The sequence below is a fragment of the Capricornis sumatraensis genome, chromosome 10, assembly GCF_032405125.1.
Source record: "Capricornis sumatraensis isolate serow.1 chromosome 10, serow.2, whole genome shotgun sequence".
Taxonomy (NCBI): Eukaryota; Metazoa; Chordata; class Mammalia; order Artiodactyla; family Bovidae; genus Capricornis; species Capricornis sumatraensis.
Genome location: NC_091078.1, coordinates 62,740,360 through 62,756,528, shown reverse-complemented (window position 1 = coordinate 62,756,528; position 16,169 = coordinate 62,740,360). Strand labels below are relative to the sequence as shown.

The following is a 16,169-nucleotide window of genomic DNA, read 5'->3' as shown; positions in this document are numbered from 1 at the left end:
TTTTGTCCTTAGCCACCTCTATCTTGTTATTATCAAATTAGGGCTTACATTAAATTTCTTAACTTAAAACACATTTATAATTATTTTATATTAATAAATTGTGCTTAAACAGTTTATTTTCCACTCAATGTCAGTACAGAAAGATACTCAACCAAGCTTCTCAATAAGCCTGGTTACTTAAGATCTTACGTCATTTTCTTTAAAGGAAGAAGGTTACCCTGGTTTCCAAACTAGTTAGGTGTAGTGGAAAAAGCATAGATTTTGGAGTCACACATTGACTGACTGTGTGACCTTGGCAAAGTTATATAATCTCACCACCTCAACTTCACATTCTGTAAAAATAAGGTGCTCTTTACCATGTTTAGTAGTTGCAGAGTAAACAAATTAATACTGTAAATCTTCTAGAAAATAATAGACAATTCAGAATGGTACTTAGTACTATCACTAGAATAAACTTCTGAGTACAGTTTTGATTAGTTTGAAGTTCTGTGGTATTACCATGCAGCTATTAAATAATTGTGTCCTTGATATGCTTGCATGTCATTGGTGGATGAGAAATTATTATTCTTAATATGTGGAAGGTGTTTGGGGGTTCATCAAGATGAGAGGTATGATAAATATAAGATGCCATTGTTTTTACCTGTACTTTCTTCAGGGTATCCTGTCTTGGTAGTGAATGGAAGAGGGCCTGGTCCCTGGGGCAGTGCAGAAGGCACTTTCATCATCTCACTCACTGCAAATGTCATGTGAGGTTTCATGGAAGTATTAAGAGAGCCAATTAAGAAGAATAGTTCTGAGTCTAAACCAGCCCAGAGTGGCTTCTCTAGGGGAAACTCCCTGCTCAGCTGGTACGTTTGTGTTTGTCATTAGGGACACCTTGTATCCCAGGTGCCTGCTTTGAGACATCTGCCTATACTGGCTTCATGTTACACACAAATCCACATTTAATAACACTCCTGTTATTTATAGGCTTAGTTACGTTGATGAGATTTTTTCACTGAGTTCTTTCTCTTACTCTAGTGGCTGGTGGTTGTGGAAAGAGGAGGGGTTAGAATGGGAAGTTAAGTCTTAGTTTAAGGAAAGATTAGGTGTTATGCTATCATGCGTTGCTTTTCGCCTTTGTGCAGCCCTGAATCTGTGGAGGCTAGTCCAGCAGTTAATGAGAAGAGCGTGTATTCCACTCATAATTATGGGACCACTCAGAGGCATGGGTGTCGAGGACTGCCTTATGCTGTGAGTATGCATTTATTTCTCTCCAGAGCAGTGATCTTCCTGGAGTGTAATCCATTCTTATACATTGTGACTTTCTTGAAATGTTTATATGCAGCATGACGAAGTTGCCCCTTTTGCACTTCCCTGCCTCCAGCGGACGTCTAGCCCTGCATCATTGTTCTTGTTTTTATGTCCCAGTTGACCTTGGCATTTTGTTTTATCACTTTCCTGGTTGAAGCCAAAAAACGAAGGGTACTACTTTCTTCTTTCTTTCCATATGTACCATACTTTAGGGGAGAGAGGGGCCAGTGTTTGGACACTGTTGATTTAAAAAATCTTATTTTCAGGATCATAATTACGGAGCCCCTCCTCCTCCGACACCTCCTGCTTCTCCCCCTGTCCAGACGATCATCCCTCGTTCTGACCTGAATGGCCTGCCGTCGCCCGTAGAGGAACGCTGTGGAGACAGCCCGAACTCAGAAGGAGAGACTGTTCCTTCCTGGTGTCCTTGTGGTCTTTCTCAGGATGGCTTCCTTCTCAACTGTGACAAGTGCAGGTAAGATCGTGTTCCATCTAAATCCAACCCTGGGTTACTGGGATTAGGGTTTCTTATTAGTAGGGAAAAGCTCAAAGTATTCTTTCTTGTGTTTGTTAATGTAGATGATTCCTTAGTGCTCCTTGGCTCGAATTCTCTGCACTAGGTGAGAATTGCTGACAACAAGGAATGAGAGATTGATCTTAAAGCTATTGAATTTGATATGAAATTTAATGTCCTGGAAACATTTGGTAGGTGGGAGGAAGGGGGTAGTATATGCAGAGACACTTCTCCCATGTGTGCGATGACGTGCTACATGCTGTTGGAGGGACTACTTTAAGTTTGTTTTCCCTCTTTAGGGGAATGAGCAGGGGGAAGGTTATTAGACTTCATCGGCGGAAGCAGGACAACATATCAGGTGAGCCAAAGATGGGTTAGGCCCATGTTTTGACACATACTATTTTTGGGTTTTAATATTCATCCTAAGAACCCCTCTTGAAAGTTCCCATGGTCCCCAGCTCTTTTCATGGATAGTCATTGAAGTCTTCTCAAAAACCATTGTAATTCTGTTGTTATGAATTAATTGTATCCAGAATCAAGAGCTTAGGCCTATACTAATCAAAGTATTCCCTGTGAGTGTACACACACACCTAAGAACAGATCCTTTTCTGTGTTACATACACATCAAGGCAAGGGAGCCTGGGGACCAAATTCAATGGGGGAAGTACACATAGAGAATAGAATTTGTATGTTTAGTGAGAAAGATACAGATAGAATTTTGTTTTCATATGGATTGTGGTATTTATGTTCTAATAGAGTAGGTAGAAGTAATGACTTAACTGAGTATGGGCCAGATGTAAAGAAATGAGCTGTTTTTTAATGTACTTAGGATTCTTATGCACTGTGAACTGTGAACTGACCTTTTTCCAGGTGGGGATAGCAGTGCAACAGAAAGCTGGGATGAGGAGCTTTCTCCTTCCACTGTGTTGTATACAGCAACACAGCACACACCTACAAGCATCACCTTAACTGTTAGAAGAACCAAACCCAAGAAGCGGAAAAAGAGTCCAGAAAAGGGTCGTGCAGCACCAAAGACGAAGAAAATCAAGGTATGGAGGGTAAAAGTATCTTAAATAGAAATATATCTGAAATAGCCCAAATGTTGGATGAAGAATACACCGAAGTTCTCTTAAGAAATTTGATCCAGATGTTTGATGGGCCACTTCTGCTCTGTTTGCGAAAATCAGCTAATCTGTGTTACTCACATACAGATCAACCTCTTTCTGCCACTCCATACCATCACAACTGGCACATAGTCTCTTTTACTCCAACCCCACATCCCAGGTATGAAATCCCAGCCCCACCTGACACAAGTCCATGTGTATAGCTGCCTCCGGTCTAGGCTTCCACTGTCCTTAAAGTATCTCCTCCCTCCTCAACCCCAAAACCCAGTCTGAAATTCTTGTGCTGGTACATGCCCGGTTCATGGTTGTTGGTTGATTGTTTTTTCCCTTGTTTCCAAAAATTCAGGAAACGTCTCTTGAACGGTCTAGGCTTACTCAGTGTTGTGGTTACTTTCCTGTATTCTCAACTAAAAAGTCTCCAGAAGAAACCTCTTCTGTTTTGTGTTCTTTCTTCCCCATCACAGCAACTTTGTTGCTTCTAGGTGACTTGCCCACCCCTTATTAAGGGGATTGGTCTTTATTTCCTTCTTAATTTCAAACTGGTAAATCTGTAGCCTTACTTAATATTTTTATATACTTTTTCTTTTAGTGTCAGGGGTACATATAGGGTTTAAGTGATGCATGCTCTTCCCTGTTAATTACCTAATTTCACAGTGGAAAGTATTGTTATTAGCCTCAGAGTTCACTGGCCTTATGCCACCCCTTTTCTTGACAATCGTGTGGGGAATTCCATTGTATTTGTTACCTAGAGTAAAGGGGACAGACTAGAACACTAGTTCTTGCCTTAGTTTTAGTCTCAGATAGGTGTAACTGTCATTCTTGGTACCAAGTTTTGTTTTGTTCTACTTGTTTTCCTCTTTGGGATAGGCATTTCGAGAGGGATCCCGGAAGTCCTTGCGGATGAAGGTAAGGGGTCTTCTTCTCTGATGCTGTGTTTTACTTCACTGTGATCTTGCATTTTGGTCAGCTTCTTTCCTGACATTGATGGTCTGGGAATCTTGGATTCTGCTTTTTGTTAGTTTTTAATTGTTGCCATTCAGATTTCATAGATCCTTTCTCCAAAGTGGATTTTCTTGGCCATTTTCTAAAATATTTTTTCCTTTCTGTAATCAGGCTTCGTTTACTGGTTTTTCATTAGCTGCTTTTCTTGGGGTACAGGGTAAGTGACATTTTGCCAAACAAAATGAGGTTGATGTTTGGCCTCCATCTGATTGGCCTCCATCTCAGGAGTAAGGTTTTTCTAGTGATAGGGGATCTCTTGTGCGTTCACCCTAGCATCATGTACACTTTAATCACCAGTTGGAAGGATAAATTTCATCAGTAGGAAAGTAGTAGTGTTGATAAGAATTATTCTTATTGGAATTACTTACTTTTGAGCTGTTTTCTCCTGGCATATCTACTTGGTATAGAAGACTCAGGTGATGTTAGTGCACTTCTTTTCTTTAGTTATCAAGTAAAAGCTTATGAGACATGATTTCAGGTAGTAGTTGGATAATAGAGAAATTATGTGCAATATTTAAAGGAACTTTTAGCCGATGAAGAGTTTGCCCAAAGGAAATTTGAATATACTGTCTGATATCTTCCCTTACCTATTTGCTTATGTAGGATAGTGTACCTCCCAAACCATTACTTATGGCTTCAAAGTATTTAATTAGAATTAAGGTCTAGTTTAGTTCTGTTAGTATTCTTATATGTGGATGTGTAAATGATATAAAAGCAGAATCTTTCTTATTGATCATTATAGGGTAAACATTAAACTCTTTAGTGAGGATAAGCTTTCTTAGGAAATATAGATATAATACGCATTTATATGTGGAACACCAAATTGACTCATTTAAAAAGATCACAGGTAGCACTTTGTATAAAATTAGAAGGCCTCACCTTGCATATACCCATAAACAGACTTGTAAATATCTGTATAAAAGATGGGAGAGGACTTAGAGCCCAAGACCACCAGAATCCTGGAATGTCTTGGAACACAGTTACTGTTTCTTTGCTAGATCATTCTCCTGTAAGGAGACCGTTGCTCAGAGGAGACCTTAAATAGATTTATGGGGCAGACATAGCCCTTATCCCAGGTGTTAAACCCTTTTCTCTTTTATCAGCTATTGTAACTTGCCTCTAGAAGTTTGAAACTTTCTGAAAGCTATTGACTGGCTTTCCCAGAAAACTACATGTTAACTTCAAATATTGCTTGTAGTTTTTGAGATGTTGACAGCTCCATAAGCATGTTAAAATTTAAATAATTAAAAATTACTGGTTTATTTTGATTCTTGTATCATAATTCTGAGTTATAAATTCTGTACTCGGAATTAATTGTTACTAAGAACCTTACCAAAGATCTGAGTGGGAACCATAGCATAAGAATGAGAAGACTCTATCATTTGGCTTTTTAACCCTAAAGTTGAATTTCTCTACTGGAAACTGGTCTAAACCAGGGTTTTTTAACCTCAACACTGTTTGAGCCAACAACATTTGAACCAAATAATTCCTTGTAGGGATCAGAGCTGTCTTTTGCATTACAGTAAACTGTGTAGCATCATCCTTAGCATTTACTAAGTGCCAACAAAGCCACATATTAATCAAAAATAACTTCAGGTATTACCTGAAGTCTTCTTGGTGGCAAAATCCCCACTGATTGAGAGCTGTTGCTCTAAACCCACTGAGATGGCGTCTCTAGTACTCAGAAGAACAGGATAGCAGACTAGACAAGAGTTGTGTTAGTGAACAATAGCTAAAACTATGACACAGGCTTCCAGTATACATTGTTTAACAAGTCAGAAGTTTAGTGATCACTACTGGATGCTTAAACCTGGGAATTCTACTGGGCCACCCCTAATCCCCAGTCTTACAAGCTCCCTTAAAGTCTTAAGTTTTGCACTTTTTCTTTTGCTCAGCTGCTACTGTCCACCTCAAGCAGGCAGTGTTCTATTCTCAATGTGTTGGCCTTAGGTATTTGTTAGATCCTTTTGTTTATTGTTCATCCTTTTGGAATCTAGTGAGTAATGTGAAAAACAGTGGTATTAAATTTTTCCTTCCATTTTCCTGTTCCTTGGGGGAAGGATGGTAGACGATAGTCGATCAAAACTAGTGACATAGAAATGAAAGAAAGCTATTGTTACAATGGGTGTAAGTGTTTTCTATATTGTTCGTGGAAACCATATTAATTTTTGTATACCTGTTTTTGCAAGTTTAAAGTCGACATGGATTTATAAGTAGCTTTGGTATTAGTGTCTTTTCCTTCTAGTCATCACTAGTGTGAAATCATCACTATCAGTGTTTGTTTTGTTTTCTGATAACACCTTAAGTCCTGAACACCGTGGAGGAGAACGTATATCAGACTTCAGCTGTGTCTGTATAGCAGAAGCACATATAAAAGTATTTAGGAAGATGTTGCCAAGATATGATGTTTCCTCAGTACTGTACTGTCATAGAGGGCAGCGGTTTTCCGAGTGAAGCGTAGCAGATTATAAGCATTTCCTACACTGCATCTACCCATGCCCCTCCCCCACCTTACCTCTTCATTGTGTGGCTGTTTTGCAATGTCATAAATAGCATGCTAGAAAGATATACTGAATGATAGCTTTTTCTGTGGGAGGGAAGATTATGAGTTACTTATTTATTTGGGTCACATGTAGCTTTTAAGTGATCATAAATTAACTGTATAATAAGACATGCAAAAACATACTCCTGGATAGTAGTAAAACTACCAATTTGAAATGTCATACTGATGTTTGATAAGTATTGAAAACTTAAGCAATGTGAGTATTTTGAAGTATCACTGTTGTTCATTTTTATGAAGATTTTCTTACAAACTTGATGTCATTCTTCTGATAAATTTGATTTTTATGACATAAAGATGGTCATAAAATCATAGTGATGGGATTGAATTGCAATCCAGATTGATTTCCCACTTTATAAATAAGGAAACTGAACCTCCCAGCTTACTGATAATAAAACCATGATAGAAGCCAGATCCTGACTTCCCAGGCCATTGCTCTTATGCCACACAACTGCCAAGTGAAAACTAATTTTCTCTGAATGGTTAGCCTGGCAGTCCCCCACCCAACCCCTTCCTGTCCCATCCTGTCCCTTTTATGGACTCTCCTAATCTACTTGACGTTTGTTCTCTACAGAATTCTCCTTCTGAGGCACAGAATTTAGATGAGAATACAACTGAGGGATGGGAAAATCGGATAAGACTATGGACTGATCAGTATGAAGAAGCCTTCACTAATCAGTACAGTGCAGATGTACAGAACGCCCTTGAACAACATCTACACTCTAACAAGGAATTTGTGGGCAAACCTGCTATTTTAGACACTATTAATAAGACTGAATTGGCCTGTAATAATACAGTTATTGGGTCACAAATGCAGGTAAGGATCAAAGGGTTAAAGACTCCTAATTAGTTGAGATTTTAAGAACTCAGGAAAAGGATGTATTTTGAAATTAGCCTATCTTTCAGATGTATAAGACCTTAGGGTAACAAAATAGCCATCTATTGAGGAGCATCTTTAACCAAAAGCAAGTTTTGCTCACTTGAAAACTGTTCAGATACATACTTTAAGATATATATCTTTATTAATTAAAAATAGGTAAATTAGAATATAGAAAATTTATACCACCTCAATAGAAATTATTAAGATTAATGGAAACCTAAGCTCTTACATTACAAATAGAGCCACAAAAATTTTAGTCGTATTTTTCTTAGTTTTTTTTTGTTTCCTTTTCTTTGGGGGTAAGGGGGTGGCAAGTTCACTATACAGAACCTATTTCCTAGAAATACTAAGATTTTATCAAATTTTAAAATGTCTCATCATTGAGGTAAATAACATAAACAAGTAAAACCTAAAAGTATTAGTGCTTTTCCTGCAATTAAGAGAGAATTTAAATGTCTACTTAGCTCCTGTTGATAGCATCTAATGTCAATACTCTGATTTTATTCAGCTACAATTGGGAAGAGTCACTCGTGTTCAGAAGCACCGGAAGATCCTGAGGGCTGCAAGAGATTTGGCTTTGGACACTCTTATAATAGAGTATCGAGGCAAAGTCATGTTACGGCAGCAATTTGAAGTCAATGGGCATTTCTTCAAAAAGTAAGACATCATTCATTAAGTATTAAGGGCTAAAGTGGGTCTAACAGCAGTATAGCTGTAAAAGCCATCCTTGTGGGTAGGATGCTCTTGCAGGAAAACTCACGCCTCTCTGCTATTTGTAGAGAAGTGCAAATAAATCTGCAAGTCGTTTAATCTATGAAGTGGTGACGACTCCTTTCTAAACAAAGCATTCCTTGCTTTGTGCTTTTTCTTTAATCAAAAGCAGACAAGCATGTGATGTTTTCTAAGTTCAGGCGTTGCAGAGGGCTGCTGCCTCTTCTGTCATCGTGTGCTTCATATTTGAAATCATGGGGTAGCCTTTTTATTTCTGTTGAGAATTACAGGAATTTTAATTATATTCCTAGACCGTACCCCTTTGTGCTCTTCTACTCAAAATTCAATGGTGTAGAGATGTGTGTGGATGCACGTACTTTCGGTAATGATGCTCGATTCATCAGAAGATCATGTACACCAAATGCAGAGGTAAGATTTCTGTAGCAACTTCTCTTTGAATGGAACCACCAAAAGGACAAATCAACTAAAGAAACAGTCTGAAAACTTCATCCAGATTAAGGTCTGTAGATGGTGGTCAAAATATTTCATTGTAAGAGATGAAAATCAAAAGTAATGGTTTATTTATTCTGACAGGATGAGGTCAAGGAGTAGATTTTCTTTAGAGAAGGCAAAAATGCAAAAAAGCAAGTTGGCATTTGCTAAAGAGAAAGAGCTAGGCTGGATAGCAAGGCAGTGAGATTATATTAAAGAATTGTCATACAAAAGATTTATCATTGGGCCAAAACTAAGGTGCGTGGTTTCATTTTTTAGATTTTAGGTGATTCAGGTTGAAGGAGTGATTCTAGACATTTCTAAAGTTGATTATTTGGTGCATAATGAACGCAGCCACATCAAATGCAGCAAGAAAATTCACAGAGCTTTTTTTATAGACTAAGAATTTTAATTTTCTGGTACAGCTGAAAACAGCTTTAAGATGTAGATCAGTGTTCTTACTCTGATTGCTAACATCTAAAAATTTCTTTGTTTCAAGAAATATCATAAATTTTCAAGCAATTACTGTATGATAGTATCAAATGGAATAACAGACTACCATAACTAAGTGAGGAAATATTATTTGAGTTAAAGGTTTTTTTTTTCCTCTTACAGAAAATTTTTGTTGTTTTTGATAAATCATAGTCATTAGCCTTGTTCACACAGGTGCGACACATGATTGCAGATGGGATGATTCATCTCTGTATCTATGCTGTGTCTGCTATCACCAAGGATGCTGAGGTCACCATAGCATTTGATTATGAGTACAGTAACTGGTAAGATCTCAGCCTTTCCTAACATGAGTGGCCTTGTCTTACACTTTAAGCTGTTCTTTCTGTTCAGTCTGCTTTCGTGCCTTGCCATTTCCTTTTTCTTTTTTTTTTAACCTTTTGTTTTCATGAATAATGCATTTTCTGCCTGGAAATTATAGAGGGAAAGACAGAATGAGGGTGTTGTGTTTAGTTTTAAGAGAGACATAGTGTGATACTGCTTACCAGTCTTCTAACCAAGGGTGTTTTGACCTTTGCCTCTATGTAGCAAGAATAACAAAAAGAGTATGCATGTAACACTCCTAGAAATTACAGTAGTTATCTATTGTTACACACACAGCTATTGTACCAACTATCACACAGAATAAGAATCTAAAGATTAACCTCATCCACTCAGATCATCCACTATAATCCAGCTGTGTATGACAGTGCAGAAAAACAGATAGTAAGTCATAGATGATTACGTGATCGGTTTTGTAAAATGACTGCTTCCTTTGCCTTGGTCCTTTTAGGCAATAGGGTCTATGTAGTAAACTGATGTCAGGCACAGGTACATGAAGAAAAGGTATTAATAATAAGTAGGGAATCAATAGGCAAGAGTGAGGACATGGGGAAGGCAGACACAAGGTAAGTATGACTACTTCAGACTCTGTCACGGATTCACTGCCTTTAAACAGCACAAAGACAGTTGAGAGAACTGAATTTAGTGAGGGCTTGCTTTCCCATCCACTGAGTGAGTTTGGGTTATATAGAGAAATGCAGAATATTGAAAATATTTATAGGACTCTCTTAATGACTCTGTTTAACTTGTTCAAAAATAATACCAAAGGAAATTACTATACTAAGATTTCAAGATAATGAATAGATAATATAACTGATTTTCAAGGGTACTGAGACAAGCACTTTTGGTTGTTTCTTTGGAGCAGTAATTATAAAGTGGACTGTGCATGTCACAAGGGGAACCGGAATTGCCCTATACAAAAAAGGAATCCCAATGCTGCAGAACCACCGCTCCCACCTCCTCCAAGTCTGCCTACCATCGGAGCAGAGACGAGACGTAGAAAAGCACGACGGAAAGAGCTAGAGATGGAGCAGCAGAATGAGGCCCCTGAAGAGGATAACAGCCAGCAACCAGAGCAAGTTCCTGAGAATGTAACTGTATCCAGTGACCATGAGGTAATCTTCCCTGGTCAGAAGATGTTGCTATGGTGTTGATCCTCTTCATATGAAGTGGATCCCAGCTTGCCACATGTTGTTTTATGTAGGGAATCTATGTTAACACTTAATACCCTTCATATCAAGGTGGGTATGCATTCATTCATTCTGTTTTGTCTTCTTTTTTTTTTTTAAAGCAATGTCAGGAGCATCCTTTTGGGTACTTACCAGGTTTCAGTGCAGTAAATTGTATTTATCATCTGTGTTTACCATGTGACCCCCATATAAGTAACACTAAAGCACTGGAAATTGTTTCTACAGAGTTTTAAGCTCCCAGGGAAAAACCAGGGGTTGATTTTTTTCCTAGAGCTTAAGAATACAGCTGAATATTGCCTCTATCTTAAAGGAAATAGACAATCCAGAAGAAAAAGCAGAAGAGGAGAAGGAAGAGGTTGCAGATGATCAGGAGAGCCCAGCTCATAGCAGGAGGGTGGGTACCTTCTAACATCTTTTTGTTACTGCTGATTCCTGCTACCTATGGCATGTGAGCCCCTTCAGAATTTATATCATTTTATTTCTTCAGTAAGTTCTTATACCATCACCTTTAGGTCACAATTTGGGCTTTTTCTATAAAGTAGATTTTATGTTTATTTTTTAAACATATATAGTTAAACACATATAGTTTATATATAGTTTATATAAACATATAGTTTATATATAAACACATATATAAACATATATAGACAGACACATACAGTTCTCTAGTGGCTATTATCTGTTGATGGTTTTAAGAGGTTTCTTAACTGTCTTGTTGAAACAAAGTATCTTTGTTTGGGCTAACTTAGTGATTTCCTACATTTGTGTGACTTGACATTTAAAAAACCAACAAAACCTGCTGTCATAATGGATTCAAAAGTTCTTCTTTATGGCTGCAATCAGTCATGTTTATTTTTGTCCTTGAGACGCTGCTGAAGAAAATCTACTTGATTTTTTTTTTAACTGAAAATGCAGAGAAAAATTAGTTTTGATGGCTATTTTTCTTTTGTATTAAAAAGTTTCAAAATAGCTGACCTCTTTTGAAATAAATGTCTATCAGTTTGCATTAATAATACTTGTGAAAAGCTGTTGTCTTCTCCTGGTAGAGGCTTCCTTCTATGCTAATGTTTTTTCTTTCTAGACCCGGGAAGATAGGAAGGTTGAAGCCATCATGCATGCTTTTGAAAACTTAGAGAAAAGAAAGAAGCGACGGGATCAGCCCTTGGAACAAAGCAGTTCTGACATAGAGATTGCTGCCACCACCTCAGAGATTCCTTTGGGAGAGGAGACAAAAACTGAAGCCCATGAACCTGAAGTTAGCAACCCTGCTTCAAATATTGCCATCACAAGCAACCCACAGAGTGTTGGAGTGAACACCCGGAGGTCTTCCCAAGCAGGAGTAAGATGAAAAGACTCCAGGCCTTAGATAACTCTTGTTAATATCAGTTGCCTATCTTTTCAGCTTTGCCTTATTTTGCAGTAAATAAGCTGATTTGCTTATCACTTAGCTGATTTGTGGAATCAGGGAAACAGAATTTGAATAACTAGATACTCTCAGACTAGAATGGAACTATCTACAATTTCTGCCAGATAAATTGTTGGTGGTGAATTCATAAAGATCTTGTGGTTTCTCTTTGGCCATCTTTGTAGCATAGTTATGTACCTGACATTTCATAGGATCCTCAGAGTAACCCTTCCTTTTCCTATCTTTGCCACAAATTCTAAGCCTTAAGCTAAAACCTCAGTATTTGAGGGGAAAACAGAGGAGGATTTACCTACCCTGCTAAGAACCTAAAATTTGGTGGCTGCTTTCAGCTGACTTTTGACCAATTTTATACTTTCTGGAAAAAGAAGTAACGGACATCTTCCTGTAGGCTTTCTGGCTGGTTTAAATGTATAAATTTTGTAAGGATTATATTTGAAATTAATGTTTGTTAATGCTCAGTTTTTCACCAGTGAACATTCAGAGTGCTTAAAGTGAGTAGGAAGCAGGATAAAATATTTGCTGATATTTCTAGTAAGCAGTTAACTTTGCTGTTATTGTAGGATATTGCTGCAGAAAAACCAGTCCCCAAACCACCTCCAGCAAAGCCTTCTCGGCCCCGACCGAAGAGTCGAATTTCTCGGTACCGGACCAGTTCAGCCCAAAGACTAAAGCGTCAAAAGCAGGCCATTGCACAGCAGGCAGAGTTGTCACAAGCTGCCTTGGAAGAAGGGGGAAATAACAGCTCAGTAACTCCTACTGAAGCTGGAAATGTAGACAGTTCAGGAGAAAACAGGCAATTAACAGGGTCTGACCCAACTGTGATATCAGTTACTGGATCCCATGTCAACCGTGCTGCATCTAAATACCCCAAAACCAAAAAGGTAAGTTACAAATCCATCTTCCTAAGTGTAGTCTGGCAAAAGCTGTTCCTTCGTAAAGTAAAAGGGTGTATAATCCTCAGGGGAGAAAAAGCAGTCTAGAATTATTAGATTTGAGATAAAATGCTTAGACACTGAGTCCATGCTGCTACTTTACTTTGGTTCCCATAATTTTTAAACAGAGCTTAAATTACTGATAGCTGAACTCATTCCTCCCATAATGATCATGGAGAGGGTGAGCTAAGATGCCCTTTTGTTCTGATTATGCGAATCATACTCTGCAGCTGTTTTATCTACCTCAGTCCTAGTTCCTAGATGAGGATTGTCTTTGTGAGTTACACTGCTGCCTCTGGCCTTTACATCTGCAACATCATCAACTGACAGTCTCTTTTTTAACTTAGTATCTAGTTACAGAATGGTTGAATGACAAAGCTGAGAAGCAAGAATGTCCTGTTGAGTGCCCTTTACGTATCACCACGGACCCAACTGTACTGGCAACGACCCTGAACATGTTACCTGGTCTTATCCATTCCCCGTTAATTTGCACCACCCCCAAACACTACATTCGCTTTGGCTCACCCTTTATCCCTGAGAGGCGTCGAAGGCCACTTCTGCCTGATGGCACGTTCAGCTCCTGTAAAAAGGTATGTTTACGTGATTTCTTTTCTTTTTAACCTAGGATGCCTGTAATGGTGACACATCAAACACATTCGCTAGATGAGCGCACTCTGCCCATATGAGTTTATAATGAGTTAGTTGTTAAGCCACCAGTATTGGTGCATCAAGAGTCAGTGAGACTAAGGTGGGATGTAGACTACATTTTGGTGCTCAGTTTGTCTTAGCAACTTTGTCTTTGTGTTCACTGTTATCTTAGCAGTTGGTGACTGGGTAGAAAGGGGTGTTTTGTGTGTGCTCTTGTGATACCGGTTAACATGTCCGTTTGTGATTATTCTGTAAGATTGGGCCCCAGGTACTCTAGAGCACTGTTGCACAAGTTAAAGAATGATCAAATTTTGTTTTGGATTAACTCAGTCACTATTATCATTTGATTGAGAGTAGAGGAAAAGTCTTGTCACAACTGACAGAATTCCTGTTCCTTGATCAAATGAGTGTTTATTCCCTAGTGATTATGGAACCTAGTATAAAGTTTTCTGTCTCTCTCTCTCTCTGGTTTCTCTTCTGTAGTTATGTTTTGCTTTTGGATCTAGTGGCAGTCATATTTGATGGTTGTTTATTTTTGGAATGCTTTCTTAATTCCCAGAAGCCCTGCTTATTTTCCAAAGGTGTCTCTCAAGAATAGATCACACCCTCAGATCTGTAATGTCATTTTCATGTTTCTAGAAGTATAGGACACCCTTTCATTTGGTACCTTTGAGGTAGAGTCTGTTCCCTGGAACACCCTTTTCTCTTATCCTCAGATCTGGATTCAGGCTGCCTTCCTCAGTGTCTGCCATTGCCCTCCTCCACTGGCATCACGTACATGAGGATGCTGCATATAGATTATTTGATGTGATGAAGTCTCCAACTCCAGGCAGGTCTTCCCTGACTCCTCAAACTTAAAGCTTTTCTCTTTTCCCAAAGAGCAGATACTATTTCTTGGGGGAGGGGCTTAAAAGATGAACCCAAGTGTTGGGGGATATGGAGGGGAGGAGGGCAGCAGGGATCTGCACACAAACCAAAGGCGCTACCACTGAATGAGCAACATACACTGAAGAAAGTCTTTTCCTAATCTTAATCTAAGTGTTTGAGTCACTTACTGATTTATTTAGGGGAAATTCCCAAGTAGAACAGCTCCTAAAGAGAAATTTGATCATGAGATCTTTGCCAGAAGGGTTTGTGGATAATAGAGTAACATAACTTTCTGGTGTCAGAAAAGAAAACAGTGACATCTTTAAAAAGAAAATAAAATAAGAAATTTACTAAAGGAAATGAAGGTTAGGTCTCTGGGAATCCTTTATTCTATACCAAGTTATTTATCTTGGATCTTATAAATTATCTGAGAAGGAAAAAAAATATTTGCCATTTAATGACCATTATTGATTAACCTTGGCTTCTCTGGTGATTTGGTGGTAAAGAATCTGCCTGCTTTGCAGGAGACTTGAGTCAGGAAGATCCCCTGGAGAAGAAATGGCAACCCACTCCAAATATTCTTGCCTAGGAAATCCCATGAGCAGAGGAGCCTGGCGGGCTGCAGTCCATGGGGTCGCAAGAGTCGGACACGACTTAGCGACTAAACAACAATAACAATGATTAACCTTATTCTGTAATAATTGGCGGATTTCATTAACTCTGGTATGGCATGTAAAACTAATCTTACCATTACTTTTAGCTCAGTCCCTCATTAAGGGTAATAGCCCAGAATCTACATTTTCAGAGTAGTATCGAACAATTAGAGAAGCTGTCTTTAGTTTAGAGGAACAAGTCAAAAGATGGCTTAATATATGAAATAAACTTCTTCCTTTTGTTCTGTCTTTGGATGGACGTAGTACTAGACTTCTAGGATGTTAACTGTTGAAGTATCTTATCAAGTCAGATAATAGATTTTCTTTGATCCTTTAAGAAGGGCTAATAATTATTAATACAGAATAATAAAGAAGTCTGAACTGTAAATAGTATGGACTACTTTCTTGAAATGCTGCCTTTATCATTCTGATGCTAGGTTGTAATCTTTCTATTCCCATCTTTTTTCCAAGTAGCAGAGTTCTGTGAAAATCAAAAAGTGTAGAAATACGACTTCAAATCTGATAGAAAATATATTTCTTAGAGCCCTTTTTACCTGGTTATGGTTTCAGACTTACATCTGTATCTCATCTTTGTGTCTCTCCACTGGCAACAGTTAGAAATCCCATTTAATTCATATTCATGTTATAGTCTCTACATGTATCTGACCATCCTTAGTCTTGTTTTATACAGGTTCTACTCAGACACTTTTATCTATTTGTGTCATATTAGTCTTTAAGAAGAGTTCAGGCTATGTATGTTGACACATAGCAAAGTATCTTACTTAAGTTGAGTCTTTGAAAATTGTTTAAATCACAAGTTTAATATTTGCTGATAATGTATCAAGATTATATTGCAAAACAAGAATATAACTTTTTATGGGACAAAACTAATGAAATTGGGTCCTATGTAGAAATTGAACTCAGGTTTATCCTAGATGGAGATTTTTTTAGACTGGTTAGAAAATACTCACATGGTGCAGAACCTAAGAAGATTTCCATAATAAACTTGTAATAAATTTCTAAAAACCACTGAGAAAAGAATATAG

At 38.1% G+C, this 16,169-nt stretch overlaps 1 protein-coding gene across 4 annotated transcripts in view; it reads left to right on the top strand.

Annotated features, from left to right (window-relative positions):
* Positions 1 to 16,169, top strand: part of SETD5 (SET domain containing 5) — a 42,616-nt gene that overhangs the window by 3,803 nt on the left and 22,644 nt on the right. The window contains exons 2-15 of one of the 4 annotated variants that reach the window (XM_068981779.1): positions 1,128 to 1,233; positions 1,560 to 1,768; positions 2,107 to 2,165; positions 2,678 to 2,856; positions 3,799 to 3,837; positions 7,068 to 7,310; positions 7,882 to 8,030; positions 8,396 to 8,513; positions 9,243 to 9,352; positions 10,273 to 10,522; positions 10,908 to 10,991; positions 11,679 to 11,936; positions 12,584 to 12,904; positions 13,303 to 13,545. In XM_068981779.1, the coding sequence (XP_068837880.1) occupies positions 1,128 to 1,233; positions 1,560 to 1,768; positions 2,107 to 2,165; positions 2,678 to 2,856; positions 3,799 to 3,837; positions 7,068 to 7,310; positions 7,882 to 8,030; positions 8,396 to 8,513; positions 9,243 to 9,352; positions 10,273 to 10,522; positions 10,908 to 10,991; positions 11,679 to 11,936; positions 12,584 to 12,904; positions 13,303 to 13,545 (2,368 nt within the window). Of the gene's footprint in view, positions 1 to 812; positions 849 to 1,127; positions 1,234 to 1,559; positions 1,769 to 2,106; positions 2,166 to 2,677; positions 2,857 to 3,798; positions 3,838 to 7,067; positions 7,311 to 7,881; positions 8,031 to 8,395; positions 8,514 to 9,242; positions 9,353 to 10,272; positions 10,523 to 10,907; positions 10,992 to 11,678; positions 11,937 to 12,583; positions 12,905 to 13,302; positions 13,546 to 16,169 lie in introns of those variants that run through there. The other 3 variants (XM_068981778.1, XM_068981780.1, XM_068981777.1) reach the window with 3 other exon arrangements.